General features: G+C 33.3%; 1 protein-coding gene across 1 annotated transcript in view; it reads right to left on the bottom strand.

Moving 5' to 3' along the window:
- The window catches only part of LOC149785998 (WD repeat-containing protein 3-like), a 152,510-nt gene that overhangs the window by 31,877 nt on the left and 94,673 nt on the right, over window positions 1-25,960 (bottom strand). Inside the window, exons 16-21 of the mRNA XM_089976279.1 lie at window positions 18,511-18,583; window positions 14,174-14,331; window positions 10,605-10,716; window positions 5,640-5,774; window positions 2,928-2,978; window positions 2,559-2,624 (exon numbers count right to left, since the gene is read on the bottom strand). Of these exons, the coding sequence (XP_089832405.1) occupies window positions 2,559-2,624; window positions 2,928-2,978; window positions 5,640-5,774; window positions 10,605-10,716; window positions 14,174-14,331; window positions 18,511-18,583 (595 nt within the window). The remainder of the gene's footprint in view (window positions 1-2,558; window positions 2,625-2,927; window positions 2,979-5,639; window positions 5,775-10,604; window positions 10,717-14,173; window positions 14,332-18,510; window positions 18,584-25,960) is intronic.

Here is a 25,960-nt window from a genome sequence, read left to right as displayed (position 1 = left end):
TTTGGGACTGTCTCATTAGATTTAAATATCCTACTGGAGTGGTTTGGGACTGTCTCATTAGATTTATGTATCCTATTGGAGTGGTTTGGGACTGTCTCAAGGGATTGAAAATATCCTATTGGAGTGGTTTGGGACTTTCTCAAGGGATTGAAAATATCCTATTGGAGTGGTTTGGGACAGTCTCATGGGATTCATATATCCTATTTGAGTGGCTTGCTGCAACAGTTTTAAGATATGTTGCATCCAAGCTCAAATTAATGCTGCTCTGTAATTATTGAAAGTTGAGTGAAGATCATGTAACTCCCATAATGCATCTGAAAATGAAATTTGGTCCAGTTTTCTCAAACCATAATGGAGATACCTTGCTTACAAGCTGAAGGCCTTTATCCCACACAGTCTCACTCTCAGACCTTTAAATAAAGTTTACAGTTACCAGAACCTAACTGGGTCTTGGAAGCCATTCAAGGTATCTATATATTCAATTCAGTTTGGTTTGGCTAGAAAGCATTACAAAATCTTGCCTTAAAGAGAAGTGAAACAAATGGGCAGCACAAAATAATATACCTCCTCCTTTGGGGAGTAGTGGGTGGTGGCAGATATAATGCAATGTACAATTAATGTCCATAACTAAACAATAACATTAAAGAAATAAGGTCACAAATAAATACATCTCACCTTGTTCCCCATGAAACATTATATTCACGAGTATGTAGAATCTTATCATCACTAGACATCCTATACTATATATAAACCAATTTTATCATCAATAGGCATTCTATACTATATATAATCCAATCTTATCATCACTAGACATTCTATACTATATATAATCCAATCTTATCATCAACAGACATTCTACACTATATATAGTCCAATCTTATCATCAACAGATATTCTATACTATATATAACCCAATCTCATCATCATTAGACATTCTATACTATATATAATCCAATCTTATCATCAACAGATATTCTATACTATATATAATCCAATCTCATCATCATTAGACATTCTATACTATATATAATCCAAACTTATCATCACTAGACATTCTATACTATATATAATCCAAACGTATCATCACTAGACATTCTATACTATATATAATCCAATCTTATCATCACTAGACATTCTATACTATATATAATCCAATCTTATCATCACTAGACATTCTATATTATATATAATCCAATCTTATCATCACTAGACATTCTATACTATATATAATCCAATCTTATCATCACTAGACATTCTATATTATATATAATCCAATCTTATCATCACTAGACATTCTATACTATATATAATCCAATCTTATCATCACTAGACAGTCTATACTATACATAATCCAATCTTATCATCACTAGACATTCTATACTATACATAATCCAAACTTATCATCACTAGACATTCTATACTATATATAATCCAATCTTATCATCACTAGACATTCTATACTATATATAATCCAATCTTATCATCACTAGACATTCTATACTATATATAATCCAATCTTATCATCAACAGATATTCTATACTATATATAATCCAATCTCATCATCATTAGACATTCTATACTATATATAATCCAAACTTATCATCACTAGACATTCTATACTATATATAATCCAATCTTATCATCACTAGACATTCTATACTATATATAATCCAAACTTATCATCACTAGACATTCTATACTATATATAATCCAATCTTATCATCACTAGACAGTCTATACTATACATAATCCAATCTTATCATCACTAGACATTCTATACTATATATAATCCAATCTTATCATCACTAGACATTCTATACTATACATAATCCAATCTTATCATCACTAGACATTCTATACTATACATAATCCAAACTTATCATCACTAGACATTCTATACTATATATAATCCAATCTTATCATCACTAGACATTCTATACTATATATAATCCAATCTTATCATCACTAGACATTCTATACTATATATAATCCAATCTTATCATCACTAACAGTCTATACTATATATAATCCAAACTTATCATCACTAGACATTCTATACTATATATAATCCAATCTTATCATCACTAGACATTCTATACTATATATAATCCACACTTATCATCACTAGACAGTCTATACTATACATAATCCAATCTTATCATCACTAGACATTCTATACTATATATAATCCAAACTTATCATCACTAGACATTCTATACTATATATAATCCAAACTTATCATCAACAGACATTCTATACTATATATAATCCAATCTTATCATCACTAGACATTCTATACTATATATAATCCAATCTTATCATCACTAACAGTCTATACTATATATAATCCAAACTTTAAACTGTTGGATCTGAATAATAAAGTAAAATGAGTGATATTTATTTCAAACATCAGTGAAACTGTGTCAACACATGTAGAATTCAAATTCATGTTGAAATATTGGCAACTTGTAGATTGTTTAAATAGCTATTGAAAATCAAACTTTTTAAAATTTCATATTCTAAGTTCAATTTTAAAGATCTAGTCATTTGGACTTACAGCTTTGACAGTTTCAACTGTCTTCTTCCCTGCCAGACCTGCCTCTGTGTTGGTTTCACCTGGTACCTGACCAATTGGATAAACAAATTTATTAGTAAACACACCAGCTATGAGTTGTAACATTAATTGTGTCTATTCTGCAGTCTTCATTTCTTTAGCACACACCTCAATGTAAAATTATTTTATGATCAAGCTGACTGGATACCCAAATATAATTTTAAAAATCCAAAAGGTATGGAGTCTATACACATGCATGTATGACAAAAATAGTAACTATGAATGATTACAAATTATAACATTGTGCTGATTTTTTTCTTGTTTGAGACTTGATGTGTTAGTATTTATTTTGTGGTTCATGCCCAAACTTACCACTGGCTCTCCACCCTGTGCTAATGATTCTTCATATTCTTTCTCCCTCTCCTGGAAAAGAGTTTAAATCAATTTATATTACCTGACAGATAGGAAACAATGATCATGTATTTGGGATTTAGGACTACAATTCTTGTAATTTTGAACAGTTACACATCTACCTCTTTTCAAAGTTAAACAACAATCTACTGCCTTTCAAAGTTAAACATCAAATTACTGCCTATTACAAAAGATTTTCAAAGTTACACATCAATCTACTGCCTTTCAAAGTTACACACCATTCTACTGCCTTTCAAAGTTGCACATCAATCTACTGCCTTTCAAAGTTACACATCAATCTACTGCCTTTTACAAATGATTTTCAAAGTTACACATCAATTTACTGCCTATTACAAAAGATTTTCAAAGTTACACATCAATCTACTGCCTTTCAAAATTACACACCAATCTACTGCTTTTCAAAGTTACACACCATTCTACTGCCTTTCAAAGTTACACATCAATCTACTGCCTTTCAAAGTTACACATCAATCTACTGCCTTTCAAAGTTACACATCAATCTACTGCCTTTCAAAGTTACACATCAGTCTACTGCCTTTCAAAGTTACACATCATTATACTGCCTTTCAAAGTTACACATCATTCTACTGACTTTCAACACTACATATAATTAATGGCTTAAGAATTTTCAGTTCAAAAATTGTATTTTGTTTAAAAATTGACACCAAATTGCTTATAAAAACTGTTTAAAACTCAATCACCTGTTTATAAAAATTTTAGATTGCTTAAAGCCAACTACCAAACTTTCTATAAAAACTGTAGATTTTTTCAAAATTAACCACCTATCTATAAAACTGAAGATTTCTTCAAAATCAGCCATTTGTCTATTAAAAAAACTGTAGATTATTTCAAAATCTACCACCAAACTTTCTATAAAAACTGTAGACTGTTTGAAAATAAAACCAACTGTCTATAAAAACTTGATTTTGTTTACAAATCAACCACCAAACTTCCTATAAAAACTGTAGATTGTTTCAAAATTAACCACCAAGCTGTCTATAAAAATTGAGGATCATTTCAAAATCTACCACCAAATGTGTAGATTGTTTAAAGATTAACCACTACACTGTCTACAAAAACTGTAGATTGTTTTTAAAAAACAAGCAATGAACTGTTTATAAAATCTGTAGATTGTTTAAAACTCAACCACCAAACTGTCTATATAACCTTTAAATTGTTTAAAACTCAACCACCAAACTGTCTATATAAACTTTAAATTGTTTAAAACTCAACCACCAAACTGTTTATATAAACTTTAAATTGTTTAAAACTCAACTACCAAACTGTCTATATAAACTTTAAACTGTTTAAAACTCAACTACCAAACTTTATATATAAACTTTAAATTGTTTAAAACTCAACTACCAAACTGTCTATATAAACTTTAAATTGTTTAAAACTCAACTACCAAACTGTCTATAAAAACTGTAGATTGTTAAAAAAAAGAATTTCTCTAACATGAATTTTTCATTCATTCAATCAAACATCTGGAGATTTTTGTGTGTAACTTTAATAAATTTGGTATTAACGTTGATATAATTGCTATGCTATTAACATTGATATAATTGCTATGCTATTAACGTTGATATAATTGCTATGCTATTAATGTTGATATAATTGCTATGCTATTAACGTTGATATAATTGCTATGCTATTAACGTTGATATAATTGCTATGCTATTAACGTTGATATAATTGCTATGCTATTAACGTTGATATAATTGCTATGCTATTAATGTTGATATAATTGCTATGCTATTAATGTTGATGATATTATAAGTCTATGTGCATTACAGATTAAAAATATATTTATTTCTTTTCTTCTTTTCATACATTTGAACATGTAAAATTGTATACACATAATTAATTCCATTCAACATAATTTGGACTGCTCAACACGTCTACAACAACAACAAAAAGAAACAGATGGGAAGCACAAAAAAAGTACTACATGATTCATACAAATTTCTAAAATGTTTTATGCAAAAATTTTATATAAAATACATGTATGCAATAAATGTATATAAAATACATGTATGCAATAACTGTATATAAAATACATGTATGCAATAACTTATAAAATAAATGTATGCAATAACTGTATATAAAATACATGCATGCAATAACTGTATATAAAATACATGCATGCAATAACTTATAAAATACATGCATGCAATAACTTATAAAATAAATGTATGCAATAACTGTATATAAAATACATGTATCCAATAACTGTATATAAAATACATGCAATAACTGTATATAAAATACATGTATGCAATAACTTATAAAATAAATGTATGCAATAACTGTATATAAAATACATGCATGCAATAACTATATAAAATGCATGTATTTAATAACTATATAAAATACTTGTATGCAATAACTGTATAAAATATGTGTATGCAATAACTGTATATAAAATACATGTATCCAATAACTGTATATAAAATACAAGTATGCAATAACTGTATATAAAATACATGTAGTTACTGCAAATGTATCCATATATTCAAGTATAACATCATTCCTGGGTGTTATTATAAACTGGCTGTAAAATATATATCTTAGTAACATTCATTTTTTGACAAATAATGTCCAGCTCAGCATGTTCTTAAAAAGTCTTTTGATTAATAAAATGTAACTGACCATTTCTCTCTCCTCCTCCAGGACCAATGGCTCCAGCGTCTTTTCCCATAGTCGCAGTGATTTGTCATGTGACCCAGTGACCAGGTAATTACCACTGCTGGTCACATCCAGGCACCAAACCTCTGCATGATGACCCTGTACAATCAGTAAATTCATCATTCACTCAAGCAGAAAACCACAAACTTGATGACATATGATATGCGCACTTGAGGAAAAATAAAATCTAAACCACATACATGTATAACATCTAACTCACATATAACTTCTAGACCACATATAACTTCTAAACCACATATAACTTCTAACCCACATAACTTCTAAACCACATATAACTTCTAAACCACACATAAGTACATTCAAGAGCAGGCCAACTACTTAGTGTGCTTCACAAATGATTCCAAGCAGTATAAATATCCATATCTGGTTCTAACCTTCTGACAGTGATAGTGAAGACTGCAAACACGCTATTGCTTGAGCAAAGTGAATCTTATATTAGCCATGCTCATAAATCCTTTCAAAATAATACAAGCATTAAAGAGCAAAGGTTTTCCATTTATTATTATTATATACAACTCTACCATGATATATTCTCATATAAAAGGAAATAACCTCTACAAAATATAGCACATACAAGATAGATACGATGATTAATATATATTACATTACAACACAAAAGAAACAATCTCCATAAAATATATTAGACAGGAGTACAGGAAGATTAGTGTTGATTGCAGTTTTTGACATTTTTTTTTATTTCCTCATCAAACTATTTGTGTGAAATCATTATTTGTGAACTTTCATGTTTATTTATTCACTTTTTTGGCTAAATTATTACATGTGTCAAATTAAAATCTCCAAATTTATAGTTGTGTTCCTTCATTACATGTAATTTTGGAGGAATGTCATGCATAAAGATATACGGAAACCCCATGAAATACACAAAATAAAGACCATCTTGAGTTAAATTATTTTCAAAGAAATGGTTACGCTTACAAAATATAAACTTAAGTTATAAAGAGTATTCAAATTTATGAACATAAAGTTTATATTTTTACCAAGCCCTACAAAGTATTTTAGAAATACTTGCTTAACTATGGCAACCAATGTTTTAACACAGTTAATTTATGATGTTTTATGTCAAAGTATTTGCATATTTAAATAATACTAATACTATATTTAATCTTATTGGCTGAGTCATTTCTAATGGTCATAAAAACAACCCCCAGAGGCAGATGTAGAATGTATGCTGTATGTGAATCGTGTTGTGTATCACTTTTCTTGACATCTTTATATGAATATGAACCTAGATTATGGACATTTTTTACTGAATACATAACAGTATTGTGAATGTAATCTCCAGTATTTTATATATATATAAATATATATATATATATATATATATATATATATATATATATATATATATATATATATATATATTCATTCATTGAACATTCTAATCATTAATATGGATCACATCCTTTTGCAGAATCAATTATATCAGTGAAGTATATTATAGGGTCTAGACCGTAAAGATATTATAGGGTCTAGACCATAAAGATATTATAGGGTCTAGACTGTAAAGATATTATAGGGTCTAGACTGTAAAGATATTATAGGGTCTAGACTGTAAAGATATTATAGAGTCTAGACCGTAAAGGTATTATAGGGTCTAGACCGTAAAGATATTATAGGGTCTAGACCGTAAAGATATTATAGGGTCTAGACCGTAAAGATATTATAGGGTCTAGACCGTAAAGATATTATAGGGTCTAGACCGTAAAGATATTATAGGGTCTAGACCGTAAAGGTATTATAGGGTCTAGACCGTAAAGATATTATAGGGTCTAGACCGTAAAGGTATTATAGGGTCAATGATATTATAGGGTCTAGACCGTAAAGATATTATAGGGTCTAGACCGTAAAGGTATTATAGGGTCTAGACCGTAAAGGTATTATAGGGTCTAGACCGTAAAGGTATTATAGGGTCTAGACCGTAAAGATATTATAGGGTCTAGACCGTAAAGGTATTATAGGGTCTAGACCGTAAAGATATTATAGGGTCTAGACCGTAAAGGTATTATAGGGTCTAGACCGTAAAGGTATTATAGGGTCTAGACCGTAAAGGTATTATAGGGTCTAGACCGTAAAGGTATTATAGGGTCTAGACCGTAAAGATATTATAGGGTCTAGACCGTAAAGGTATTATAGGGTCTAGACCGTAAAGATATTATAGGGTCTAGACCGTAAAGGTATTATAGGGTCTAGACCGTAAAGATATTATAGGGTCTAGACCGTAAAGGTATTATAGGGTCTAGACCGTAAAGATATTATAGGGTCTAGACCGTAAAGGTATTATAGGATCTAGACCGTAAAGATATTATAGGATCTAGACCGTAAAGATATTATAGGGCAGGGGTGCAAAGCCTTTCTCAGCCAAGGGCCAGATTGCATTTTCTAAGTCCACTCGAGGGCCGAAAATGATAATCTTTAATATAATTACTGTTCACAGGCCAGATTTCTGAGTTGTTTTGATTTGACCTGAGGGCAGGACAGAACACATTTGCGGGCTGGGGGTTGTGCACCCCTGTTATAGGGTCTAGACAAAGTACTATGCAGCCTGTGAACTGTGAACTCTTTAATTGTTTTCTTTTATTTCATGTTAGAAAAAGCACATATAAATGTACACAAATCGTAATATACAAGCAGTCATGACAATGACATGATATCAGAACACTAACTGGTAGAACTAAGTGACTTTTTGATTTTGCTTATTTAATTTCAAAATCAAGGTACTGAAAGTACTTAAAACAATGACATAATACAGATACAATGACATAATACAGATACAATAACATAATACAGATACAATGACATAATACTGATACAATGACATAATACAGATACAATGATATAATACAGATACAAGCTGATTTGAGGTGCAAGAAAACTTCCAAGTCAAAATATATCAACCTGTACACCAAAAAATACAGAGCAGTTTAAGTATGTGCCCTTTATTAACACTCATCACATCTGGAGGAGAAGATTGAGAGCTGACTCATAACGTGATTTGGCAAGTTTTATCAAAGATACATTAAGATAACAATTACCTTTTACCATCATTACCCATACATATTAATATTGGGAAAATGGGAAAGTGTAGGAGATTCAACAAATTCCAACTTCCACTTTAGTAACCGACTGAAGGTTGTGATGATAGGGAACCTGATGGGAAAGGTAAGACCATTCCCCTAACAAAGAGGCATCATAACTAAGAAAATGTAATCACAATGAAGTTTAAAGCAAAGTGCAAGGAGAAACATAAGCCATTTCCTTATTGGAGGAAAATCCTGGGCAAATCCAGTGGAGGCTTTAAACCAATGCATGTGATAAGACTGCACTGGCAACAAAAAGACCTTGTGTATGTCTGGTCAACACCACCAGGGCAACCTAATTACTCTCTTCTCTGTGAGACTAAAGGGTTGTGTGTGTGTGTGTGTCTGGTCAATACCACCAAGCCAACCAAATTATTCCCTTCTCTGAGACTAAAGGGTTGTGTGTGTCTGCTCAACACCACTAAGCCAACCAAATTATTCCCTTCTCTATGAGACTAAATCTTGATGGTAAAAAAGTGCAGGCAGACAATTGAGTAGTTGCAGCATCAGAATACAAGGCTCACAGAGATTTTTGGTTCTAATTCCATGAGCTGATATCTGATCATGTGAGACCTCAGAGGTATGCCAAATAAACCAAGCACTCTGAGCCAACGGGCCAAAGCTTGGCAGTGATTTCTTGCTTCCTGCCATTTCCTGAGAGGAAATGTGTATAGAACATCAAACATAGAGTAAACTGGGTCTTTGAATTCTCTCTCTCTCTCTCTCTCTCAAAGCAGACTGAGAGATGCTCATTTCATCATCCACATCTGTGATAATGCTCATCTTCATCATCCACATCTGTGATAATGCTCATCTTCATCATCAACATCTGTGATAATGCTCATCTTCATCATCCACATCTGTGATAATGCTCATCTTCATCATCCACATCTGTGATAATGCTCATCTTCATCATCCACATCTGTGCTAATGACAGCAGAATGCACTCAGCAAGAGACAAGATGCTAGAAATCTCTTCAGACTTTCCATCTAATGTGAATTCAGTCCTTCTGATGGCAGGATCTGGGTTTGTGTCTGACTAAGGTTATCCCTGTACACACTAACAGAATTATCCTCATCTGCTAAACTTTCTACATCTGTGTATATTATGCCCAATAGAAGGGAAGACGTACAGTAATAAACATAATGGCTTGACCTACAACTGACCTCTGACCATAAGCAGAATGGGATGATCAATTGGCCTGCTCAATGGTCTGGTCAACAGCATATTTAATGGCAGATGGTACAAATGGGAAAGGTGACGATGCTATATACATGAGTGGGGGTATTAGGGTTAACCTAACCCTATACCTAACCCACTGGGCTATGAAAGGAGTGAGCTAATTCTCAAGCGAAATTTATGTAAGTTGTTGAATGGCTAGAAAACAAGCAAAAAAGAAAATTCCCTAAGACCAACATCTGTGACATGATTTCTTGGATAGTTCTTCTCATCTGTGACAGTAATGAATAGGTGTCACATCCATGGTTCCCTTTCTAGTTGACTAGATGTGACCTTGGCTGACGGCAAGGGAATCTTGGTTGGGTAGGGGGAGAGACCACAGGGGTGTTCCCCAGAATGCTAACAACTGACTCCATTTTAGGATGAAGGCTCAGGACATGTACATACACTGACCTGAATATGGTGCACTTCACCAAACTTTCAAATGTTTCCAAAGTATGCTGAATGTTATCATGTTTTTGCAAGCAAGGCAAACATCTGAGTTGCATGATGAACTATTTTTTTTTTAAATTACTGAGCAGCACTACAAAACTGTAAACACAGAAAATAAATAAGAATACAAACACCTACCTCAAGTGTAATTATATGCTCAAAGTTGTCTGCATCCCACTGTTTGACTTTCCTGTCTTTGCCACCAGAGAAAAACATGTGAGTCTTTGATATAAACTGGATACACATAATACTGAAATCAGATAAGGAATATATTGAAATACTGTTATATAGAAATTGGTATATATATATATATATATATATATATATATATATATATATACACACACACACACACACACACACACACACACACACACATATATATATATATATATATATATATATATATACACACACACACACACACACACATATATATATATATATATATATATATATATATATATATATATATATATATATATATATATCTATATATATACACCACATACATTAAAAATAACATGGCATTTAAAGTGTTGGTATAAAGCATATTGATATACCAATACTATTGGTATATCAAATAGTGATCTGCCCATGGCACAATAAAACGAATATATAAACATTCAACTGCAGGTCCATAGATTAATGATGAATTTCCACTCATTAATCATTAATGACGCATGAACATAATGATAAAAAGTATTAATAGTCCCCGTTTTCTAAATAAATTTAACATGGTACACATTTTCATCGCAATCCTTTCTTTTTTCCATTATCTCTTCCCTATCATGCATAACGGGCAACATACACAGAAAAATGGAGTGAGAGAGAAAAGCAATTTGGGTTGGATGAAAACTTTAACTTGCACCAAGTAACCTACAAGAATATTGTTTGTTGTAACACTTTCTTTGGGATCTATCTAAAGTGTTCATAACATCAATGAGACATAGTTGCAATAGCCTGCTGACACTATAAGTTAAAAATGTGTTGGTTGTGAGGCACACATACTGTAATGTATTTAATGCTTTATTGTTGTTGTTGTTTCTTAAACCTAATATAATGTTCTGAAAACCAATTATCATTAATTAAATAAGAAAATGTAAAAAACAGCTCCCCCCAACCATAGTAGCAAAATATGGGCATAAGTCCATGAAAATACGAGCATTAGAGATTTTCGCTTGTGTCATACGATGATGTCTCTTGACCTATGAAAGATGGTACAGTTAAGTCAAACCATCCAAGGAAAAAACAGAGAGAGAAAGACAGAGACAGAGAATTTTATGTTCAGTAGTAATGTTAATTAAAGCAGAATAATTACTTAGATAACCTATAAATATATTAAAATATTTTAATTACCTCTTGTTGGTTCGTCATTTCGCTTAGTTTATATTCCACGCTAATTTCCACATGAGAGTACCTAAATGCCTGGGAATTTAGTGTGTTCAAGAAGCTAACATGTTTGTAATGTTCTACTTTCTTCATAAAAATAATCTTTCATGTTTAAATCGTGTGTCTTATATTGATTTAACCAATGTGAATACAAATAAAAACTTAAAAAGAAAATCAACTTATCAATTTGCACATGTGATTGTGAACAACAAGAAAAGGCACAGAACTACATTTTGTTCATTCACTTGGTCAATATAGAGTTGCCCGGAGCATATCTTAACTCCATTCAAAGGGCAAATATGTGTATTTGCATGTGATATAAATGAAATAAATTAATAGTATATATGCTTATCAATGATATACCACACGTATAATAAATTTTGTACATTTTTCACTGCTAACACAGATAAATTTAGCCTTTACAGGAATGAAAAAATATTTACCCATTCAACTTTAAAAAAGACGAAGGTGTTAGATAAATTCTGACAAGGATTTCATGACTGTTGACCATACATCAAATCCATACAACTTTCAACAAGAAGCCAAAGTGGGCCCAATGTCTTTTACATGGCTGACATCTGACTAGCTGCCAAATGCTGGCCAAGACATCAAGGTCTGTAGAATATTTAATGGTGAATAAGTATCATTTGTAGAAACATGGAAGCAATTCATGAAAGCATTCTTTTTGTCAAATTTGGTCAAATGATGTTGATTGTGAAGACCTTTAAAGTTGTTTTTTTAATGTTAGTAATGGTAGCTCTGCTTCATTTTTACTAATACAAGCTTTCTGTCAATTTGATAAAATTCTGTTTAGTGGATTCTGAAAAGAAGACTTTTAAGTGTTTTTAAGTTTTAGTAACAGTAACCATTTTTGATGGTGGATTGGAATCTGAATATAACATTCAAATTCCAATCTGCCATCAAATATGGTGTCAATTTGTCAATAAGTCATTTACAGGTTTTTATTGGTGGCCATATTTGACAGTGAATCAGCATAATTTGAATAAATCTGAAACGCTTTCACATCAGAATGCTTCTTGCCACGTCTGACTTTCATGTCAGAATGCTTCTTGCCATGTCTGGCTCAAATTAGTCCAGTGGTTTTTGAGGAGGAGGAGGATGTGCAATACACAACAGATGCCAAAGGGCCATGCAACTCACTTGACCTTACTAGGTCAAAATTTATACAGTCATGGACCCATATTTTCAGACATTCTGGGCACAAAAGTCCCAAACCTTGGACAGTTCTTTTGTTAGAATAAAGTTAGAATCATAGCAATTTTAAGTATTGTAACCTTGCGATCTACCTTAGATTAATGAATTTATTTACCTAAATTTACTAATAATATCATATCTGATTTGCGGGTTGTCAGCTTCAGCTTGTGTTATGTATTTAGAAAACATGGAAAATATAAAGCCCGACACATAAGACCTGGAAAATAAAGGGCCTCATATTGATGATATTGATGACCCTGGAGAATATAAGGTCTTATATTCATAACCTTGGAGTATACAGGACCAGATACTGATGATATGGTGAATATACGGCTTGATATTGATGACAAGAATATAAAGATTGATCTCGACAGTGATGATCCTGGAGTATACAGGACCAGATAATGATGATATGGTGAATATAAAGATTGATCTTGACAGTGATGACCCTGGAGTATACAAGACCAGATAATGATGATATGGTGAATATAAAGATTGATCTTGACAGTGATGACCCTGGAGTATACAGGACCAGATAATGATGATATGGTGAATATAAAGATTGATCTTGACAGTGATGACCCTGGAGTATACAGGACCAGATAATGATGATATGGTGAATATAAAGATTGATCTTGACAGTGATGATCCTAGAGTATACAGGACCAGATAATGATGATATGGTGAATATAAAGATTGATCTTAACAGTGATGATCCTGGAGTATACAGGACCAGATAATGATGATATGGAGAATATACGGCCTGATATTGATGACCCTGGAGTATACAGGATCTGATATTGATGACCTTGGAGTATTCATGACCAGATAATGATGACCCTGGAGCATACAGGACCAGATAATGATGATATGGAGAATATAAAGATTGATCTTGATAGTGATGATCCTGGAACATACAGGATCTGATATTTATGACCCTGGAAAAGATGGCACTTACATCTCACTAACTGTTAACACGGGTAAGACAACCTCATAGAAATTCATATTTGCAGTTAGCTTTAGCCAAGAAATAAACAAAAATTAAACTGCATAAAGAATTTGTTATTGATTTTTGGTGTGTAGTATGTAATGCACTGTACCTATCATCATGTGCAAATATTGACTTGTGACAGTCTCCAAAGTCCAGCCCCCAGATCTTGATGTTTCTGTCTGCAGACCCCGTCACTATCATGGTGCTGTCATATGAAATGTCCATACAAAGGACTGGCAGCTTGTGTCCATACAATGACAGAAAAAACTGAAACAGACAAAATTAAATCTAAGAGTGATGTGTCATTGTGAATTCATAAAATATTGTGTCCATACAATGACAGAAAAAACTAAAACAGACAAAATTAAATCTAAGAGTGATGTGTCATTGTGAATTCATAAACCATTGTGTCCATACAATGACAGAAAAAACTAAAACAGACAAAATTAAATCTAAGAGTGATGTGTCATTGTGAATTCATAAACCATTGTGTCCATACAATGACAGAAAAAACTGAAACATACAAAATTAAATCTAAGAGTGATGTGTCATTGTGAATTCATAAACCATTGTGTCCATACAGTGACAGAAAAAACTGAAACAGACAAAAGTAAATCTAAGAGTGATGTATCATTGTGAATTCATAAACCATTGTGTCCATACAATGACAGAAAAAACTGAAACATACAAAATTAAATCTAAGAGTGATGTGTCATTCTGAATTCATAAACCAGAAACACTCCACCAAAAATTCCTCCTATTAATAAATTCTTGATAACACTTGTCATTTTACAACTTGCTATGACCAACCAGTTATAAACAAATTCTCTTTATGGTGAATTATAATGCAATACCTAGTCTTTATAATAACCAACTCCGCCAAAAATGTATAATTACTCCAAATTTTTTATTTACAAATATGAATTTAATTTATTTCTACTATATCTTTCTCACTTAGCTTAACCATATTTTATAATAAAAAGAAGTGTTAGTCCACAAGTTCTTCCAACGTATGTACTGGCCTGTATTACAAACACAAAACATGGCAGAAAAATTTCATCACATGAGAGAAAGTGAGAGGGGGAAACTGAAATATACAGTAATATAAATATATGTTAGTTTGTTCTGGATGTTGTTGCTGGCTTTTCTTGTCAAAAGAATTGCTGGAATCCTTTATAACTTTCTTTTAAACTACACCATTTGACTGGTATTACATTATACTACAGTTATGGAGTGTAGTTAACTAAGCTGTTGCTGGAAAAACAAAAATGAACTATCACACATATTGGTAAATTTACATATTATGATGGAAGACATGGACACTTCATTGGTAGTGTCAGACTTGTAATTTAAAGGTTGTGGGTTGGATACACACACAGGTCAGCTGAGGTTGGTTGCGTCATCATGACCTTGGGAAAGATACCTACAACTTCCCTGGCATGATACAGACAAATAGTGATGTTGAAATCAACAACAACTGAATTTCTTCTTTGGACACAGTTTTATATATCTATACAAATACACAAACTTTATATAACTATACCAATACACAAACTTTATATATCTATACCAATACAAATATATCTATACCAATACACACAATTTATGCATCTTTATCAATACACATGATACATCTAAACCAATGCACACAGTTTATATATCTATACCAGTTCACAATATATATATATATGCCAATACACATGATATATCTATACCAATTCACAGTTTTTATATCTATACCAATACACATGATACATCTATACCAATACAGTTTATATATTAATATCAATACACACAACATATCTATATCAATACACATGATATATCTATACCAATAGTTTATATATCAATACCAATACACATGATATATCTATACCAATACACATGATATATCTATACCAATACACATGATATATCTATACCAATATACATGATATATCTATACCAATTCACAGTTTATATATCTATACCAATATACATCATATATATCTATATCAATACACACAATGTATCTATACCAATACACACAGTTTATATATCTATACCAATACACATGATATATCTATACCAATTCACATGATATATCTATACCAATACACATGATATATCTATACCAATATACATGATATATCTATACCAATACACATGATATATCTATACCAATATATATGATATATCTATACCAATACACAGTTTATAGATCTATACCAATATACATGATATATCTATACCAATATACATGATATATCTATACCAATACACACAGTATAGACCTATACCAATACACATGATATATCTATACCAATATACATGATATATCTATACCAATACACAGTTTATAGATGTATACCAATACACATGATATATCTATACCAATATACATGATATATCTATACCAATACACATGATATATCTACACCAATACACACAGTATAGACCTATACCAATACACATAATACATCTATACCAATACACATGATATATCTATACCAATATACATGATATATCTATACCAATATACATGATATATCTATACCAACATACATGATATATCTATACCAATACACATGATATATCTATACCAATACACACAGTATAGACCTATACCAATACACATAATATATCTATACCAATACACATAATATATCTATACCAATACACATGATATATCTATACCAATACACATGATATATCTATACCAATATACATGATATATCTATACCAATACACAGTTTATAGATCTATACCGATACACATGATATATCTATACCAATACACACAGTATAGACCTATACCAATACACATGATATATCTATACCAATACACATGATATATCTATACCAATATACATGATATATCTATACCAATACACAGTTTATAGATCTATACCAATATACATGATATATCTATACCAATATACATGATATATCTATACCAATATACATGATATATCTATACCAATACAGTTTATAGATCTATACCAATATACATGATATATCTATACCAATATACATGATATATCTATACCAATACACAGTTTATAGATCTATACCAATACACATGATATATCTATACCAATATACATGATATATCTATACCAATACACAGTTTATAGATCTATACCAATATACATCATATATCTATACCAATACACACAGTATAGATCTATACCAATATACATCATATATCTATACCAATACACATGATATATCTATACCAATACACATGATAGACCTATACAAATATACATGATATATCTATACCAATACACAGTTTATAGACCTATACCATATACATGATATATCTATACCAATACACAGTTTATAGATCTATACCAATATACATCATATATCTATACCAATACACACAGTATAGATCTATACCAATATACATGATATATCTATACCAATACACAGTTTATAGATCTATACCAATATACATCATATATCTATACCAATACACACAGTATAGATCTATACCAATATACATCATATATCTATACCAATACACATGATATATCTATACCAATACACATGATATATCTATACAAATATACATGATATATCTATACCAATACACATGATAGACCTATACAAATATACATGATATATCTATACCAATACACAGTTTATAGACCTATACCATATACATGATATATCTATACCAATACACATATGAAAATAAATAAAAGATTTATACTCATATGCATGTATACAGACCAAAGAAAACACAATGGGAATAGAATCACATAAATAAAGAGCAAAGAAAACAATGGGAATAGATACAGAAGCATAGCGGGGGAAGAAAACACACAATGGTAATAGAAGCACATGTATACAGAAGGGAGAAAACTAACAAAAACACATGTATACAGATGAGAGAAATACACAAAGTTCATACACTTGTATACAGATCAAAGAAAACAGACAATGGCAATACACTTATATACAGAAGTAATAGATACACAAGTATAGAGAGGGTAGAAAACAGTTGTAATCGATATACAAAACAAGTTACTTTCCTATAAACTAATCCATAAGATAAATAGAACAGAATTCTGCCAATAAATAGGTCTTAGTGTGAAATTCCTATTTCCTTTAATGCAGGCAAATTTCCAGTCCAGATGATTCACCTCCAAAGATTCCTGTCAGCTAATAATAACAGGAATCATTGCTTGAATTTTAGTAATGACAAAACAACTACATCTGTTTCAGCCAGTGTGACTCTGTATCAGCCACAGACTGGCAATTAGCAAATTCCAAATGTTTCATTGGAAAGGTCATGCAAAGTTCAATATCAAATATTTCATTGGAAAGGTCATGCAAAGTTCAATATCAAACTCCAAATATTTCATTGGAAAGGTCATGCAAAGTTCAGTATCTACCTGATATATAAACACCTCTTTGCAAAAGGAACTAAAAAAATTGGTTCATGAAGAAAACTGACCTTTAGAGTGTCAGCAAAGAAAACCTTGACAGTACTGTCTAGAAGCGAGATTGCCAGCAGTCTCTGATCTGGACTGAAATATAAATCACATATTGTCAATAATGCATGCAATACATATAAGAGAAATGACTTTTGTGTTTTCTAAAATCTAATTTGGAAAATGGTAAACAACATTTATCAAATATGTACAAACAGCCCCTATAAAAGCAAGATCATCTAGTGTGTACAGTTTTGTTTGTTTGTTACTAATTAACTGACCTAATTCAAATCACAATAAAAAGTAAAAGTTTGACATCAGCTTTAAGTCACATTATGATATTGATACACAATCCTATTGACATTAGGAATATAAACCTCATACCTCTTGAATATAAACCTCATACCTCTTGAATATAAACCTCATACCTCTCGAATCCAGCAATTCCAGAAAAATGAAAATGTTGTCCAAGTCTAAATACCATGTAGACAAAAGGAAGAAAATTGTATTCATTACCTCCCCACCAGGTGGCACCAATATTAAATTAGCTGTGTGTGTGTGTGTGTGTGAATTTTAATGTAGCTTTTACAATTTGAGTCATATTGCTAAGAAGTCTGCACTGTTGCAGTTGTTAGTGATGTCTAGCACTGGGGCTTAATGCCACAGACATGTAGCATGACGTCCCACCCAGTCACATTATCAGGACACCAGGCCGACCAGTCCTAACACTAACCTCTTAATGCTGAGTGTCAAGCAAGAGAGCTGCTAGTAACATTTTTATAAGTCTTTGGTATGACTCAGAAAGGGTTTGAACCCACAACCTCCTGCATCCAAGGCAGATGCTTCAACCACTTAGGTCACCAGAAAGGTCTTTAAACTAGTTAAAGCTGAGTAATACATCAATATTTGTGAAGAGGTGGTTGAGGGTTTACTTGTTTTCATCTTCAAATGCATTCTCCACACATATTATCGCATTTGTGAAGAGGTGTTAGAGGGTTTACTTGTTTTCATCTTCAGATGCATTCTCCACTCACATGCTCACATTTGTGAGGAAGTGTAAGAGGGTTTACTTGTTTTCATCTTCCAATAATTCCCCACTCACACTGAAGTTAGGAGAATAGGCAACATCTGACCATGAGCATGCTTCAAGGGGAGACTGAATTCCCTATAAGGACATATGGTTTCCTAACATGAAGGTGGCACAACTGATAGTCACATGATCATTTGTAATTTCTGATGCTCAGAGCATAAATATCTTAAGAGTTCAAATTTTTGACAATATCACACTACCTTCATCAGCAACTAATATTGATTACGTGACTTATAATCGTCAAGTGATACAAGAAGATTGTGGTGTAGATGGGTGGTAATTAAAGCCCCTTGTCCCTGTTTAGTGTTGGCCTCTGCTGTCATATTTTGATCGGCTTCTTCATCTTCCATTTCCATATATTGTCCTTGGATGTGATCACCTTAGTTTGATCGGGGATGATGGAATGTCCTATATTCCTACAATGTTCATGTATGTCTGATGAATCTCCACTGACGTGTTCCTTAATCCTGGTTACTAACACTCTGCCTGTTTGCCCGATGTAATCCTTCTTGCAATCATTACATTTAATATATTAAGGTTCATATTAAGAGTTTGCTCCCCTGGGCTCACTATGGTGAAGTGAGGCAACAGATGAACTCCCAAGTCAGACAAATTGACAGGCATGCAAACTTTGACACCTGGTTTGGACTTTTCTAGAAACATTCCTGCTGTAAGCCATTGACTGTGTTGCCAATGGTGAAGAAATTTTTTAAAGTTGGCCAATATCAAGACATGTTGATTTAGATTATCTGGGTCAGCAATGCCATCTGAAGAGGGTACATATGAAAGTGACCAAGAGATATCAAGATATATGAAGGTGGCCAGAGATATCAAGAAATATAATATGTCCTAGAGATATCAAGAAATACAATGTGGCCTAGAGATATCAAGATATATGAAGATGGCCCAGAGATATCAAGATATGTGAAGGTGACCTAGAGATATTAAGATATATGAAGGTGGCCTAGATATATCAATATATATGAAGGTAGCCTAGAGATATTAAGATATATGAAGGTGGCCTAGATATATCAATATATATAAAGGTGGCCTAGAGATATCAATATATATGAAGGTGACCTAGAGATATTAAGATATATGAAGGTGGCCTAGAGATATCAATATATATGAAGGTGGCCTAGAGATATCAATATATATGAAGGTAGCCTAGAGATATTAAGATATATGAAGGTGGCCTAGATATATCAATATATATGAAGGTGGCCTAGAGATATCAATTTTGCCACTGCAATTTGTTGTTGTTGTTGTAGGGAAGGGCACTGGATCAATGAAATCCAAAGTCTCTCTAAAAGTTCTTGGATCTCCTATTTGTTGCTGGAGAAAAGGTTTATCCAAGCATGATAAAATGGAGAAGTCTCATACCAGCTAAGAGACCCATGAGCAAAGAAGTTAATAAGTCACTGGTAGTTGGGAGACTTGGGGGAAGAGAAATGTTGTTTCCTTTACCATTATTAAATTGCTTCTGAAACTGAAAAGTCTGTTTCTTTTGAGCAGGATATTGCTGTCTATCCCTCCTTTGTGGAGGAGACTACTGGGGATGAAAAGGTGTATGATGAGGTAAGGAGAGCTGGAGATAAATCACCTATATCTATACCTCTTCAGTCTGCCCACTCTCCCTCCAAAAGAGGGGAACTAAACAACAAAGATTGTAATGTTAAAGGGTGAGACAGCTCTACTGATAATCATTTTGGTCATGGAGTGGTCAGCTGCCATATTAATCACTTCGGTCATGGAGTGGTCAGCTGCCCTATTAATCATTTTGGTCATGGAGTGGTCAGCTGCCCTATTAATCACTTCGGTCATGGAGTGGTCAGCTGCCCTATTAATCATTTTGGTCATGGAGTGGTATCTGTCCTATTAATCACTATGGCCATGGAGTGGTAAGCTTCCCTATTAATCAATTTGGCCATGGAATGGTCAGCTGCCCTATTAATCACTTTGGTCATGGAGAGGTCAACTGTGCTATTAACCACTTTGGCCAGAGTAGTGAACCATCATATTAATCACTTTGACCATGGAGTGGTCAGCTGTCCTATTAATCATACAGTGTTGAAAGAAGTGTTGAAGGGGATAAGATTACACTTCCCCAAAATGACTAAAAGCCAAGGTAAAGGTCAGCAATTAATCACTTTAGCCATGGAGTGGTCAGATGACCTATTAATCACTCTGGCCTTATTGGCTGTTGTTTTCCTTTCATACTTGTTTCTCCCCTTTTTATGACCAGGTGGCAAATCCCCAGTGATGCTAAATCTAACATTGATAATGTTGTCACCAAACTGCACACAGGTTCAAAGTCACCTCATACACTTTGCAACTGACTTTACAAGAACAATACGTATGTATGAAGTATCATTTTATGGAATCTCATAACAATAATGGTTACACTGTACCAACTAAAGGGAAAGTTACAAAAAATGTAAAATCAACTGCACAAAATTTTGGAAGAAAAACCCTTCCAAATAAACGTAAACACAAAACAACAAGATAAAATAAAAAAAATAAAGATATTAAAATTCTGTAAAATGTATATAAAATAAAGGTATATCATGTAACATGTATATAAAATAAAGGTAATGCATGTAAAATTCTTAAAACATATGATCAAAATTGTCCATGATTTTCTGGGGCATCAGACATTTTAAAGAACAACAGAGTCAACACCTGTCTTGCCACAATGTTCTTATCAATGCTTGGAACATCAGAACTGTGCAGGATGTCCATAAGTGTGTATTACCATCATGCAACTCAATTCCACAAGCCATGGATTTTGTCAAAAACATGACTGGGAATCTTGCCTTTTTTGCCTCCTGTAGAAGAATATGAAATAAGTCTTCCTTGTCCTCAGCATCTACCCTGACATCGGGCTTGAAGATGTTGTCTGGGGACAATATGATGCAGCTATGGTCCAATATATTTCCTCCACTACTGCATAGGCCAAAAATGTTGAGCTTGCCTGTTGTACTGGAGGTTGGGCAACTGATAATGTACATTCCACTGGGCTTGAAGGACAAAAGACTGTAAGGAAGGCTGTAAAGAAGACCTGAAGGATAACAGGCATGAAGGAAGGCTGTAAGGAAGACCTGAAGGATAACAGGCATGAAGGAAGGCTGTAAGGAAGACCTGAAGGATAACAGGCATGAAGGAAGGCTGTAAGGAAGACCTGAAGGATAACAGGTATGAAGGAAGGCTGTAAGGAAGACCTGAAGGATAACAGGCATGAAGGAAGGCTGTAAGGAAGACCTGAAAGATAACAGGCTGAAAGGAAGGCTTGGTATTCAGCTGGAAGCATGGCTTACGGTCAAAATGGATGGAGTAATCCAAGTAGGGTTTTGAATTTAAAGGAAGATGGTCAGTACAAGGTAATTCCATTGACAAAACTGATTTCCAGTCACCAGGATGGAAGGCACAGCAAGATGGACTAATGACCAAGATGGTGGCATGCTGTGTCAATGGCTGGAACCCCACATCAGCCGAATCAGAATCATATCCCATGTGCCTGAAATTAGAGACCCAAAGTACATGCTCTGGTATGCAGGAAAATTATACCCACTAGGCTGCCTGCATAAAACGAGGTCAATCCCATAAACTCCAAGCCACTATGATGCAATTTGCCAAACATCGGAAGGACACTATAAAGTATGCATGAAGTGGGGAGGGGGAGGGCAAAATACCAAGCAAGAGCAACTGTGTTGCAGTCTTATTGATCTATCTCCTGTTAAGTGAGTCAATGAAGATATTCATATGGTTTCATTCCAACATATCCAATTACACTGCATTTTTAGCTGATCCACTAAGATGGTAGCTGACTGTTCTTTCTTAGCATCTGCCATCATAACATTACCCACCATGCTAATGATGGAAGAAACATTTTTCAACACAGGTTCAATATGTCCTATTCCAATGATTGGTGTCATATTTCAAATTAATTTTCCTTTCTTTCTCAGGATGGAAGATGATGTCATCTGCAATTATTACCTGCAAAAGGTACATGGTGTTGCTAAGTACATTTTGTACATGCAAGGCAAGACTCATGGTAGTCCTAATTTAAGTATATCTCATACAGGCAAGGCAAGACTTATGGTAGTCCTAACTGACCCTGTACAGGCAAGACTCATGGTAGTCCTAACTGACCCTATATAGACAAGACTCATGGTAGTCCTAACTGACCCTGTACAGGCAAGGCATGACTTGTGATAGTCCTAACTGATCCTGTACAAGCAAGGCAAGACTCATGGTAGTCCTAACTGACCCTGTACAGGCAAGGCATGACTTGTGATAGTCCTAACTGATCCTGTACAAGCAAGGCAAGACTCATGGTAGTCCTAACTGACCCTGTATAGACATGGCAAGTCTTATGACGGTCCTACCTTATCCTGTCCAGGCAAGGCATGTCTCATGACAGTCGTAACTGACCATATACAAACAAGGAAAGACTTGTGGTAGTCCTAACTGACCCCATACAGGCAAGGTAAGACTCAAAGTAGTCCTAACTGACCCTGTACAGGCAAGGCAAGATTCACGGTAGTAATATATGACACTGTACAGGCAAGCCAAGTCTCATGATAGTCCTAACGGACCCTGTACAGGCAAGGCAAGATTTGTGGTAGTCCTTACTGACCCTGTACAGGCAAGGCAAGACTCAAGGTAGTCCTATATGACACTGTACAGGAAAGGCAAGTCTCATGATAACTAACCCTGTACAGGCAAGGCAAGTATCATTGTAGTCCTAACTAACCCTGTACAGGCAAGGCAAGTCTCATGATAGCCCTAACTGACCCTGTACTTTTAACATTTACCACATTTCATTGCCACTGCTTCTGAAAAAAAAGTACAAAAACAAATTAAAAGGAAAAAACCTCAAAATAAAAAATAATTCAATAATAACACCCATAATATCATAAAATATACAATTCTAGCAGCGTATGCAATAAAAAAATTCAAATTCTGCAATTAAAAGATAAAGTCCACAGGTAATAGGGAAATATATTCAGACAAAATTCCAACAACGGTTTATCAACATTTTCTGGACTCATTAATACTTAAATAAAACGCCATGCATATAGATGGCTGGCTTGAAATCATTATTACTTGAAGGATTCAATGAGGTCATGGAGGAGGATGCTACTCACACTGCAGCCAAAACTGGTTTACTACCAGTGCCATCAGGCAGTAGTGGTAGTGGAGTAATGGGTAAGAGTTTCTTCCCTTTGTCTATATGGTACATTGGCATGAAACAAAAAAATTCATCTTTCTGGAATCACTGGATTTGAGAGGTAGTGAATTTATATTCCTAATCTAATGTGATCATGGGAACATGTTCAAAGGAGCTAATGTGATCATGGGAACATATTCAAAGGAGAAAAGCTGTGACTTACCTTTATTACACTGAGCTTTAAAGTTTTCCTGTTTCTTTAATGTTTGAAAGTTTGACTGTATTGCTGGAAGTTTTACCAAGTATTCGCCATTATAAATGAATTTAATGTGAAGTAATGGACGACACAAGTTAAAACAAAATCAATATATTTTCACTGTTCCTCATCTTGCTTTAACATATCATGATATCAGTGCTGTTTTACCATAGCATACAACAGGAAGTCAACTAGAAGAATGCATTGTCTATTTGAATAACACTCTGCTTTACATTTCTTTGCTCTTTTTTGCAGACCATGGAAACCATGAATTTGGTATTTTATGAATTCAAAGTGATTCACAATATCTTAAGTGTTTTTGAAAAGAATTTCTTTTACTGACGCACCATAATTAACATTTTATTTTGTAACTCCAACCCCCATTTCACATATATCGCACCCTTCATGTTAAATCAAATGTGACCCCCATTTCACATACATCACACCCTTCAAGTTAAATCAAATGTAACCCCCATTTCACATATATCACACCCTTCATGTTAAATCAAATGTGACCCCCATTTCACATATATCACACCCTTCATGTTAAATCAAATGTAACTCCCATTTCACATACATCACACCCTTCATGTTAAATCAAATGTGACCCCCATTTCACATATATCGCACCCTTCATGTTAAATCAAATGTAACCCCCATTTCACATATATCACACCCTTCATGTTAAATCAAATGTAACCCCCATTTCACATACATCACACCCTTCATGTTAAATCAAATGTAACCCCCATTTCACATATATCACACCCTTCATGTTAAATCAAATGTGACCCCCATTTCACATATATCACACCCTTCATGTTAAATCAAATGCAACCCCCATTTCACATATATCACACCCTTCATGTTAAATCAAATGCAACCCCCATTTCACATATATCACACCCTTCATGTTAAATCAAATGTAACCCCCATTTCACATATATCACACCC

The sequence above is a fragment of the Sinohyriopsis cumingii genome, chromosome 12 (genome assembly GCF_028554795.1).
Source record: "Sinohyriopsis cumingii isolate HCF-2022 chromosome 12, ASM2855479v2, whole genome shotgun sequence".
NCBI lineage: Eukaryota > Metazoa > Mollusca > Bivalvia > Unionida > Unionidae > Sinohyriopsis > Sinohyriopsis cumingii.
The sequence above is the reverse complement of the archived record's forward strand: the minus strand, read 5'-3'. Positions and strand labels throughout refer to the sequence as shown.